This window comes from Pipistrellus hanaki (genome assembly GCF_964339955.1).
Source record: "Pipistrellus hanaki genome assembly, chromosome: 9".
In the NCBI taxonomy this organism is placed as follows: domain Eukaryota; kingdom Metazoa; phylum Chordata; class Mammalia; order Chiroptera; family Vespertilionidae; genus Pipistrellus; species Pipistrellus hanaki.
In genome coordinates this window covers 45927290-45939444 of record NC_140511.1, presented here as the reverse complement: position 1 = coordinate 45939444, position 12155 = coordinate 45927290, and the positions used below count along the sequence as shown (strand labels likewise).

The following is a 12155-nucleotide window of genomic DNA, read 5'->3' as shown; positions in this document are numbered from 1 at the left end:
CACTGGCCACGGCTGGATGGCTTGTGTCAAAAGGGAGGCTGGGCTCTGCGGCTTCTATTCAGGGCCAGCCCTCTCCACCCCCATTTGTTGCTGCTGACTGGAAAGGGTGCTGCTGTGGAGCAGAAGCGTGGCCAGGGACTGCTGCCAGAGAAGAGCGCGTAGACCAGGCTCTACTCTTTAGTTTCTGTTCACCTGTCATGGTCTGACCCCCGGTGTTTCAGACACATATTGAGTAAACTGAGTCTCACTATACAGTGCTTCCTTCCTTTATCTTTTCACTAAATGTTTAATAAGCATTTATTACTATAGTACCTTAACAGTGATGCCACTCTAGGACTCATGATGTGTCATGGATATCCTACCTCCCGCCCACACCCCCATTTCCAGCTTCCACCTATGACATGGGTGTGTGGGTGGGTCCAGGATGACAACTCAGAGACAACACACAGCCTCCTCCAGCCTCAGACCACGGGCTTTTTGGCAGGGGGGGCGGGTCCAGCTGTGGGTGACCTGACAGGGAAGATCACAAAACCCCACGCCTCCTCACCGGCCCCAGAAGATTCCAGAAAGGAAGTTTAGGAGGAAGCCAAGCCGTTTATTATGTATTGACGAGGTCGGCTGCGGGAAGCGAGGGCAGGGACATAATATTTAATTGGAAAAGAACAAAGGGACTTCTCAGTGCAAAACAGCCTGTTAGTCAGGGAGCTGTGAGAGGGGGTTGGTGTACCCAATGCTGCTTGGGGCAGGGCACCGCGAGGTCGAGCTGGGGGCAGCCTGGGGCATCTCAGGAGTCAGCCCAGATCGCTAAATGAATCAGTGCCGTTACGCTGTGTGTGTGTGTGTGTGTGTGTGTGTGTGTGTGTGTGTAAGAGAGAAAGAGGCCTTCCCTGTCATAGAGGTCCTGCTGCTGGGGGATAGTCCGCCGCTGGGGATGCTGCGTCTGAGTCTGTCCAAGATTAGGGCCACGTTTCCATGCCACAGCCATGTGTGCCTCGTTTCCTGTGTGTGGGTCTGCTCTGTTTACTTTGCGTCCATAAGCCACCCTTCCCTGTGCATTGGGGGTAAGTCCATGCGGTTGGCTGTCGGTCTTCTGCGAGGGGTGGTCTGTGTCTCCTGTGTGTCTGAATGGGTCAATGCTCGAAAAAATCGGCCTGTCTTGCCTTAGCCCCCCACTCGGCCCCCACCCCTCAGCCAGGCCCCAGCGTGCTGACAGTGGTGTAGCTCAGCCTGGACAGGGACGCGATGGAGGGGGTAGGAGGGTCCTCGTCAGGGAGAGGCCTGGGGCGAGCTCTCGGAGGCCGCGGGCAGCACCGGGCACACGTGTCGAGGCAGGCCTGGCGGAAGCGGCGGTGCATGAAGCAGTAGACCAGAGGGTTGACACAGGCCGAGACGTAGCTCAGCAGATGGATGAAGGAGATGGGCGCGCCCGACAGGGCCCGGCGCGCCCCGGGGCCATCGAAGGCCTTCCACGTGTTGGCGCTGTACACGGGCAGCCAGCACAGGAAGAAAAGCACGACGATCACCAGCAGCATTCGCACCACGCGCTTCTTGGCCAGCAGCTTGGCCTGGGTGGGCCGGTGGCAGGACGCTGGCCCGGGGGGAGTGGGCGCCGTCAGCGCGGACAGCTCCATCGCAGGCCGGGAGCGCGGGAGCTGCACGTAGCAGCCATCGCCGTCCTCGCCCGCCAGCCGGGTCTCCAGCCGGCAGCGCCCGTTCTGTAGGGCAGCACCTAGGCACAGACAGTGGGCGCTGTTAGAGAGTGGGAATTTTTTTATTTTTATTTTTATTTTTATTTATTTTTATTTTTATTATTATTTTTTAATATTTTATTGATTTTTTACAGAGAGGAAGAGAGAGGGATAGAGAGTTAGAAACATTGATGAGAGAGAAACATCGATCAGCTGCCTCTTGCACACCCTCTACTGGAGATGTGCCCGCAACCAAGGTACATGCCCTTGACCGGAATCGAACCTGGCCGACGCTCTATCCACTGAGCCCTCAGGCCGACGCTCTATCCACTGAGCCAAACCGGTTTCGGCTATTTATTTTTATTTTTAAATTTATTTTATTAAGGTATTATATGTGTACATATCTTTCCATTGCCCCCTCCCCCCACTCTCATACATGCTCCTCTGCCCCCCGCCCCCCCTGAGTTTTTCATCCATTGATTTTGCTTATATGAATACATACAAGTCCTTCTATTGATCTCTTATCTCCCCCATATCTCCCTATCCTCCCCGCTGTAATTTGACAGTCTGTTTGTTGCTTTACTGTCTAGAGAGTGGGAATTTTTAAGCATGCTTCCAGAGAGGCTGTGGACCATGCCCCAGATAGAGCTGTCAGTGCTGACACCAGGGCAGGCCTTGAGATAGGGCCTCACGGCCCCTTCCCAGCATGTGGGCCTTGTTTCATAGAACATGGTCAGCTTTCTGAAGAACAGGATAACCCTGTGCATAACACGATCGTCGATGGCATGATCCTGACGTTGCTTGGGAAAAACTGTTTTGTCTTGGGTTGCTTGCTCTGCAAGAACAGGGTGTGGTTAATGTGCTTAAAAGTGGTCCTGCACAAAGGGTCACTGCTGCTCTCCGAACTCTGCGTGGAGAATGGCAGAGCAGTCGCCCGGCTAGTCACTCACCAGGCCGGCTAATAAAGGCTCCCTAAATTTTAATTTGGTCTGGGCTCCAGTGGTCATTCTCTCGTCTCCGCTCCACAACAGGCGATCAGAGCAGAAAGCAAGTTCTCTCAACTCCAGAACAACCCCTATCTGACCCCACATTTCCAGCCTTTCCATAGACACCCCTCACCCCTTCTTCACTTTCCAAAGCCCGGCCCCCTTATGGATTTCACCTCTGGTTTCACTCACCTGGTCCCGCCCCAGCCGGCAACCCTCCTGGGCTTCGGGCTCGGCTCTGGCTCTCATTGTCATTGTCGCCATCAAAGCGAAGCCCTAAGTAGAGTTCTCGGGAAATAAGCCCATAGGCCACGGCCATAACCACACCCGGGATGAAGAACAAAAGCAGGAGCAGCAGTACTGACCTGGAAGCAGAGCACAGACCAGTCACACGGGTCTCTGTCCAGCCATAACCGCGGATGCAGAATGACCCGAGGACCGATGTTTCTAGGCTTTGGGGGTGCTGCTGGGAAGGCCTAGAGAACTGCGGAGAGGCCCCAAATGGGAATCCCAGGGTGGTGGGTGCCCAAAGGGAACCGGAGTAGTAATTCTTGGAGCAGCTCCTGGGGAAGGTTCCGGGGAATGGTCCTAAGCATTTGATGGAGATGGAGAAGGGATCCCCAGGGATAGGCGCCCTCACCAGGTTTGGCGAACCCTCGCACTGGGCCAGCGATGCACGCACTGCAGCACTCGGGGCCCCACCGGCTGCACGACGGTGTATATGGGGTAGGGCACCATGAGCAGCCCCGCCAGCATCCACGTGGCTACGATCACACGAGCAGCGTGGGAGCGTGTCTGCCACACGCGAGCCTGCAGCGGTCGGCAGATGGCGCTGTACCTCTCCAAGGCGATGGCCACCAGGCTTAACGTGGACACACTTACTGACACGCCTAAGCAAGGAAGGAAGGAAGGAGGGGGTCATCTAGGAAACCTGAACTACACAATCACCAGTGTGACTTCAAACGTCTCAGGGAAACATGCAAACATGGGCAAGGACTGTAGAAGAGGAGAGGGTAAGGTGGGCAGGGTGGTTGTCTCACCTACCCATGAGGTAGGCCACCGCCTTGCAGACGACTGTGCCGAAGATGAATGTGCCCATGAGATTGGGCAGGAGGGTGAAGGGCATGCAGGCCACAGCCAGGAGGAGGTCGCTGACCGCCAGGGAGAGCAGGAAGGTGTTGGTGACGGTCCTCAAGCGGCGGCTCAGTCCCAGGACTACAATGATGAGCACATTTCCTCCAACGCTCATCAGAAAGATCACTGCATAGAGGGTGACCCTAATGGCAAGCTCCAGTTCTGGGCAGGAAAAGAGAGAGGTGACAATAAGGGGTCTTTGTCCCCAGCTCCAATCCCACTCATCCCAATCCCCACTATCCAGCCAGATCCCCTGCTTCCCAAGAGCACCCCAACTCAGCAAATGATGAACTTGAATCCTTTACCCTTCTAACCCCTCAAGGCTTAAATTGGTTTAACTCTACTCTTCCTTAAGAAAGCCTATCTTTTCTTAAGCTTTACTCCAAATCGTTTTGCAGCCAGACTTCTTGAAAGGATTACATTCACCTTCCTGTTCATTTCTCAGTCCGTTACAATCCAGTGCCCTATCTGTCCTGCCATCACTGTTTTGGACAATTCTTCCCAAGGTCACTAAGCTTTAGCTGCTAAATCCAAAGGTCTCTTCTAAGCCTATTCTACTTGACCTCCCTGTAGTATTTGACAGGTCAGGCGAGGTCCTTATTGTCTTAAAAATAACCCCAAAAAACACCTTCCCCTACTCTCTACTGTCTGCAACCTTTAGCAAGTGCAGGTTCTCTGAGAACTGCCTTCATTCTCTTCCCACCCCCTCTCTGCAGTGCACCCACTTAAGCTACTGGATGACTCAGTTTCTTGAAGGCATCATATGCACTTATGACTCTCTCCCTTGCTTATGTTGGTTTCTCAGTCTGGAAAGTTCTTTCACAAACCCCCACCTCCCTCACACATGTTTTCTGTATCTGTTAAGTTCCTATTTACCTATGTCCTGAAGACTGAGATCTAGTGCCCACTTTCCTGTAAGGCTTTTCTGGACATCTATCTCCTTTTGGAGTTAATTTCCCCTTCCTCTGAATATGCATGTTCCTTACACATCTATTAGGACCTTTTTTTCTTTCTGCCTTGTATTTTAATGACCTCCAAACATTCATTCTCCCTCAATCAACATCTGCATGCAAGGCATTGGACACAGATGAACATGCAAGAGGAAGGAACACCCAGATATATACACAGATAATTGCCACACAGTGTGATGAGGAGTGGAGGTTGAGGAACACAAAAAGTGCTGCAGGAGCTCACAGCAGGGGCACTAGAGTTCTGGGCTAGACAGAGGGCTGACTCCATACATTTGAATCATTGACTATTGGGAGATTGACTCATCTTTGGGTCTCTATATCACAACTAAGCAGACCCAGGCAAAATTGAATTGAATTAAATGAAATTGTCCTGGTCACCCACACCCATGGCCTGAGTTTCAGGGAGACTAGAGCTTAAAAGGAAAGAGGGCAGGGGGCAAGGGGTAGGGGAGGGAAGGACTCAGAGCTGAAACTCTCTCTTCCTTGGCTGACTTTGCTTAGCCTCCAAATCAAGCTGTTTTCTCATCACACATACCAACTTATTCAGAAACTGTTGTAGATGTCAAGTAAATGCTAATTACAAGACCTCTCTGAACTAAGCCCAGCAGTGATATTACTTGCTCAGAGCATACGAGAAGTAGGGGGCAGAATCAGAATAGAAGCCAAGTCTCCAGATCTCTAAAATGCTTTGCCTCCTACTGCTCTCTCACTCCTGTGCCATTCATCATGCAGTCTCCTTCTCCCAATAAAACCTCAATCTGTGTTTCTTTCTCTCTGTTCTCTGTCACAGCATTTCTCACTGTATCATGGAGATGTGTAATCCTCTGTCTCCCCCACTAGGCTATGAGCTTCTGGAGATCAGGAGCAATGCCCATTTTGTTCTCCAGCATGTCCCTGGCACTTGGCAAAATGTCCCTTACAAAGAAGTGTCAACACATGCTTGTTAGTGAATCTGGAATGAATCTCTGTCACTTTGCTCACCAATGCACCTGTTTTGTCCTTCCTCATCCAACCTTCACCTCGGTGCCTCTAAAGCTCTAGCATGCCCTCATCTCTCTGTCTCTGTCTCTTTGGAGACTGAAGTAATATTCAAGTGGACAATACTTAAGTGAGTATAAATGTGAGATGTTAAGATGTTGAGTGCGATGTTAATCTGATTGAGTTAATCGGATCTAAGTCTTATGGGTAATATCTGAATGTGTGAGAGCAATATCTGGAGAAGGGTTACTTAAGTGAGCATCAGTAATATCTAATTGTCTGTGGACAATAATAAAATGAAATTAGCTAGTACTCATTCATTTGTGTTCAAGGATGCGGGCGGCAATATTAATGTGAATGTGGACGCTATTTGCTTTTCTGTTGGTAGTATCTGAGTGAACATGGGTATCACCCAAGTCTGTGTGGGTTACATCCGAATAGTGTGGGTAATATCCAAATTTCTACTGGTTATGAGTAACACGCACCTGTGGGGGTAATATCTGAGTGAGTGTGGCTAATAGAGTTTTTGTGGGTAACTTCTGATGGCCTGTGTAACATCCAACTGTGTGGGTAACAACTTCCAGATAAATGAGGCCAATTCCTGCATCCGTGCTCTGAATTGCTTTATGTTCTGCTAGATTCTAAGGCACATGTGTCAAACACAAGGCCCGCGGGCCAAATCCAGCCCACCAGGCCTTGCAATGTGGCCCGCACCGCGCTGTCATCACTGCACTCCGCTGTCAGTTTATGACATTGTCAGTTTATGACTGTTCAGTAAACCATTCGGCCCGCGATTTAGGCTGGATTTTAGATTTTGGCCCCTTCTCTGATTGAGTTCGACACCCCTATTCTAAGGCTTCCTTGCTCTACTCACTATCTCTGCTGTCTTCTGCACCTCCATCTCACATGAACTTTCCTTTCTTTGCCTGGCTTTTAGATATTGGTCTTCTTCAGGATCTTTTCCCAGTACCTCTTCATATGTATATTTCAGAGAGGGAGGGAGAGGGAGAGAGAGACAGAAACATCAATGATGAGAGGGAACCATTGATTGGCTGCCTCCTGCATGCTCCACACTGGGGATCAAGCCCTCAACCTGGGCATATGCCCGGACCTGGAATTGAACCATGACCGCCAGGAACATAGGTCGACACTCAACCGCCAAGCTATGCCAGCTGGGCCCAGTACCTCTATTTACTTATTTATTTATTTATTTATTTATTTATTTATTCTACACAAATTTTATCTATTCAAACGGCTTCCATTACTTTCTCTGGCAAAGACCTTTGAAGTCTGTATTTCCAGCTCAGACCTCTCCCCCAGCTTCCAGACCCTTGGATTCAATGGTTGACTGTACAATCCCACCTGGGTATCTTGCCAGCATTTATGCTTAACTGGCTTCAAATTGAATTAACTTATAATCTCTTTTAAACCCGATTCTGTTCCTGTGTAATCCTTCTCATTATAAAGTACCAATATCCATCCAATTATCTAAGCCAGAAACCTGGATGTCATCCCTTGACCTCTTCCTCCCTCTCTGTTTCACACAAATCACCAAATTTCGTTGATTCCACTTCCAGAAATGCCTCTAAAATCCATCTCCTTCTCTTCATCCCCCCTGTCAGTACCTTACTCTAGACCAATATCACCTTTCACCAGGACCAGTGCAATATAATAGTCTTCTATATAGGTATCCACCATTCCCACCCCCTGCCTTCTATGCATGTATTGTCTTGCAAGTCATTCTTCACACTACAGAATAAATCCTGGCAGAACTACCGAAATTCCCAGCAGTTCCTATTGCCTTAAGATAGAATTGACACTCCTTAGCCAGGTCTATAAGGCTCTCCGTAAACCCTTTAGCTTGGTCTTCATTTTGAGTGCTAATTGTTCCTCTTTTATGGTGTATGGTTTGGGCACCCAGAAACTAGGGTGCACTGAACAAAAGTGCCATGGACTTAAACTTGGGGCTTTTATGAGGATGCTTTTTGCCTTTTTTTCTCTGTTCACTTGGCTGGCTGTCTCTCATCTTTTTTATTTTCATTCAGTTCATATTCTACCTTCTCAGGAGGCCAACTTTGATTCCCAAGTCTAGGCTAGGCTAGAGGGGCTCCTCTTCTGTGTTCCCCAAAGCCTCCCCAAGCCCCTCCCACTTTGTGCTGCAATCCCTGGCTTACCTGTCTGTCTCTCCCACTAAACTGTGAGCTCCATGAGATAGGAACCCTGTCAGTTTTGGTGCCTAGCACAATCTCTCATTCAATAAATATTTGTTGAATGAAAGAACCTAAGTGAGAATATGTAACAAATGTCCGAGAAAGCGTGTCCTACGTTGTCAGTTAAAAACAAAACAAAACAAAACAAAAAAACACCCTTGAATTATAATTTATTCCCACATTCCCTTTTTGGGCTTAGAATAATTTCCTTCTGTTTACCACTGCTTCCTCTACTAAAATCCCTCTTCTTCTTCTTCTTCTTCTTCTTCTTCTTCTTCTTCTTCTTCTTCTTCTTCTTTTTTTTTTTTTTTGCCTAACAAACTCCAAGTTCAAGACCCATCTCCAGGTTCCTTCTATGAAATTCTTGGACCCTGTTTCCTTTGGATGCTGATATTTCAGACCCTCTTGTGGAACTTCCCATGCTTAATGTGATTTTCCTAATGGTTTTCCAGGGATTCGAGGATGAGGGAAATGGAGACAGGCAGCTCTAGGGAGCAGCATCCAGCCTAACTTACAGCCCAATTCAAGTTGGAGGATCTCTTTGGGGGAAGGTTGGGGTTGGTGAGGGGGACACAGATTATGACTAACTTCCCACTCAGGTCTTGCAGAGTGCTCCTTCCTTCAAACAGCCCCCTTCTTCCCCTCTGAGGGATGAGGGTCTAAGCAAGGTCTAGTTCATCCCTGTGTCCCCAGCTCCTAGCCCAGAGACTACAATAGCAGGTGCACAGTAAGCATTTAAGAAAAGAAAAGGCCCAGGAAAGGGGGGGGGGGGGACTTGATCCAGGCCATAAAAAAAAAAAAATAGGATATTGACTCATGGGAAGAGTGAAAGTTATTTTGGGGAATAGGTGAATGGATATCATCTGAAAGGGGTGTGTGTGCGATGAGATGGGGTGGCACAAAGGCATGGGGTGATAAAGGGGGTAGTCCAGCTGTGGGAGGTGGCGGTGGGGAGAGTTTGCAACCTAAGGAGAGGCAAGTTGGAGAGGAGGCATGGAAGGGATTTGAGGATGAGGGAAATGGAGTCAGGCAGCTCTAGGGAGCAGCATCCAGCCTAACTTACAGCCGAATTCAAGTTGGAGGATCTCTTTGGGGGAAGCTTGGGGGTTGGGGAGGGGGACACAGATTATGACTAACTTCCCACTCAGGTCTTCCAGAGTGCTCCTTCCTCCAAACAGCCCCCTTCTTCCCCCCAATCTTCTCTCCTTCCCCATGTGGCTCTGTGAGTTGGATGTAAAGGGGGAGAGAGAGACCTGGAAGGAACGGCAGCAGGAGGTCCTTGCTTCCCCAGTCTCCGTGTCTAGCACTCCGTGGGCTGGGTGTCGCGGAGGGTGCTGTGTTTTGGGTTTACCCGAAGCTCAGGGTGGGATGAGGGTGTGAAGGGACTCTGGCCAGGTAGTGCGATGCTGGGATGGGATGTCCTGAGCCGCCGGGGACAAATGTGTCAGGGGGGCCGTACTCCCTGAGAGGATGGTGTGAGCGTTGGAGGAGGCAGGGCGGGGGCAGTGGGGTCCCTCTCCTCATGTGTGGGGTGGAGGAGCTTTTGGAGGGAGCTTGAGGAGGCACCTACCTCGTGTCCCGTTTCCTCGGGCGGCAGGCGGCTGGCAGCTGAGGTTGCCGGTGTCGCTGCTGTTGAGGAGGGGGACCCCGGGGCGGCAGAGGGCAGCCCCTGGCCCAGCTCCCGGTGCTGCTGCTGGCATGCTCCGGTTCAGCCTCAGCAGCTCCATGGCCCTGGCCCAGCCACCGCCTCCCTCGGCAGGGCCGGGCGGGCTCCCGCGGCGGCTCCACCTGCTCCCGCTGAGCCCGCGGAGGCGCCCGCCCCTCCCCGCCCCTCCCTGCCCGCCGCGTCCCGCCCCCACTTGGCCCTTGCCCTCAGCTCCTGGCATCGGTGCCGGTCCCCAAGGCTCGGTCCTGCAGGTGATCTCCGCCCCCCTCCCCTCTCCGGACTCCCCCTGCGGGACTGTCCTTCAGCCTCGCCCCCTCGCCCCTCGCCCCCTCCCTAGATCTCTCTGCAGAGGTTTCCCTTCCCCCACCCCTCTGCACCCCTGCACCACGGTCCCGGCTCCCGTGTGTGTGTGTGTGTGTGTGTGTGTGTGTGTGTGTGTGTGTGTGTGTAGGGTGGGGTGGGGTTGGATGGGTGGATGGAGCAATTTTGAAGAGGGAGGCTGCGGGGGAGGGAGGTTAAGAGGGGTGAGGAAGGGGGTGGGGTACGGCTCCAGGGGGCTCTAGCATCTTTTCCTGGTGGTCGGGGGCCGTAGGGGTCACGGGTTGGGCGCAGATGCCCAGCCCACGCGGAGCTGCCGCAGTGGCCGGGGCACAGCCGCTGGCTCCTTGCAGCTCTTCGCTGCCGGGCTTGGGGGAACCCCTGCACCTGCCCCCGCGCCCGCGTTCCACACTGCCTACCGCGGGCCGGGCACACCTAAGCTCCCAGGAAACCCTCAGCATCGGACAAAGACGGGGCGGGAGAGGCAGCGTGGGACTCGGGGAAGCCTGGCAGGGAGAGGGCTGCCCAGAGGAAGAGTCTAAATTGGGTGCTGAGGGCGGCGGAGGTAGTGGTGAGACTAAGATAATGGGGGCAGGGGGTGGGGAGGGGGGGAGGAGGAAGGGTAGAGGACGGGATGATGGTGGGTTAAGGCTGTAATCCAGCTCTGCACAAGCATAAGAGGGAGAAGGAGGCTGGCTTTTTCCTTGGTCTCCAAGCAGCTCCCACCCTCACCTGACACCCTGACGTCGTCGGTGTTTGCTCTCAGCGCAGGTGGAGCAGCCTGTGCGGTGTGTCAGGTTCCCACGGGAGGGGCCGGAAGGGGGCTGGATCACTGGGATGCAGCGGCAACAAAGCTGATGGGGGCCAACGCAAGACTGAGGCTGGGTCAGCTCTTTGGGCAGGACTTGCCTTCTCTAATATTTCAGCCAAAAGAGCAGATTAGGTTAGGAATGAGGTCGGAGTCTGTGAAGGGGATTCACAGAGCCCTGTCCAGGCTTTTGGAGAGGACCTGGTCCCGCCAGCGCTGGGTTAAAGGGGCTTGGGCATTGGAGGACATGAGCCTGTGGTGGGCGGGGATGGCCTCACCTGCTCTCCCCACCTTCCTCCCAGCACTGCCTGCCTTCGCCATCAGAGAGCTCTGGGCCAGAGAGCCTGGTTTGCTGTTTGTTCAACTCCAGCGCAGGTGGGGCCTCAGATAGCCTGCCGAACTTTTCCCACATTGGGTGACCGTAGGGTGTGGGTGCTGGGGAGAGAAATGTAGGCGAGAGAGGAATGGAAATAGGAGAAGCAGACCAACATTCACTTATTCAGCTACATACGTGCCAGTCTGTGCCCGAGTAGGTTGCACCCTAGCAGGGCAGGGAGGAAATGGGGAAGAATGACAGGTGAGCTAATGATTACAATCAAGATTACAACCTACAGTATCCACCAGGATGCACAAATCAGAAATTTAGGGATCATTCTGATGCCTTACTCCTTTATGCTTCATCCCTGTGGTAGAGGCTGTGATGAAAAGCCCAGAGAACTCTCCAGAAATGAAGGTTTTTTTTTTCTTTTTCTGCCGAGAGGGCTGTTGGAAGACAGCCCTCAACTGTTAGCTTCTTCAGGAATTGCCTTAGTTGAAGAAAGCCTACTCATGGAAGGTCATGCTCCCTTTTGGGGACATCTTACACCGATGACTGATGAATAGAGAAGCAAAACACTTCAGCCCTTCACCCCAACAGAGGACAACTCTGAAACACATTTGCAGCTTTTTCGGGGGTTGGCTGAGGCCTTCGTTGGGACCAAATTACTGCTCATCTTGCCCAATCCTTCTTTCATCCTCTCTCTTGCACAGGTGTTGCCTCTGAGAGCACAAACATCCTCCACAGTAATCTCTGTCTTAAGACTCCACTTCCTGGGAGCATGACTGCCTCCCATATTTAATCATTCATGAAGCCTTGTTGGTTTTAGCTACTGAGTGTTTCTGGTATCAGTCTGCTTGTATCCCCATTGACATCACCCCTCTGTCCCTCGCTCTACTCTCCTAGCTCCCTAAGGAATCCACCACATTTTACTGACGCCCCTTCCATCCATCCTCCACTTTATAGCCAGAGGGATATGTTCAGAATGCAGATCTGATCATGCCACTCTTCTGATCACTACTTTTGGGGTAGAGAAAAATCTTTTAACAGAATCTGTGAAGCCTGCATGCCTTGGCTCCT

The 12155-nt window shown here is 51.8% G+C and overlaps 1 protein-coding gene across 2 annotated transcripts; it reads right to left on the bottom strand.

Moving 5' to 3' along the window:
• Positions 1-320: 320 nt before the first annotated feature.
• Positions 321-9770, bottom strand: CCKBR (cholecystokinin B receptor). 2 transcript variants are annotated; one of them, XM_084896005.1, is made up of 5 exons: positions 9538-9770; positions 3719-3970; positions 3315-3564; positions 2867-3039; positions 321-1729 (listed from the first exon to the last, which is right to left on the bottom strand). In XM_084896005.1, exons 1-5 carry the CDS (start codon positions 9692-9694, stop codon positions 1188-1190), a joined length of 1374 nt encoding a protein of 457 aa, XP_084752131.1. In that variant the 5' UTR covers positions 9695-9770; the 3' UTR covers positions 321-1187. The 2 variants fall into 2 exon arrangements, with proteins under 2 accessions (XP_084752131.1, XP_084752132.1); XM_084896006.1 differs by lacking the exon at positions 321-1729 and adding an exon at positions 2168-2523.
• Positions 9771-12155: the final 2385 nt, after the last annotated feature.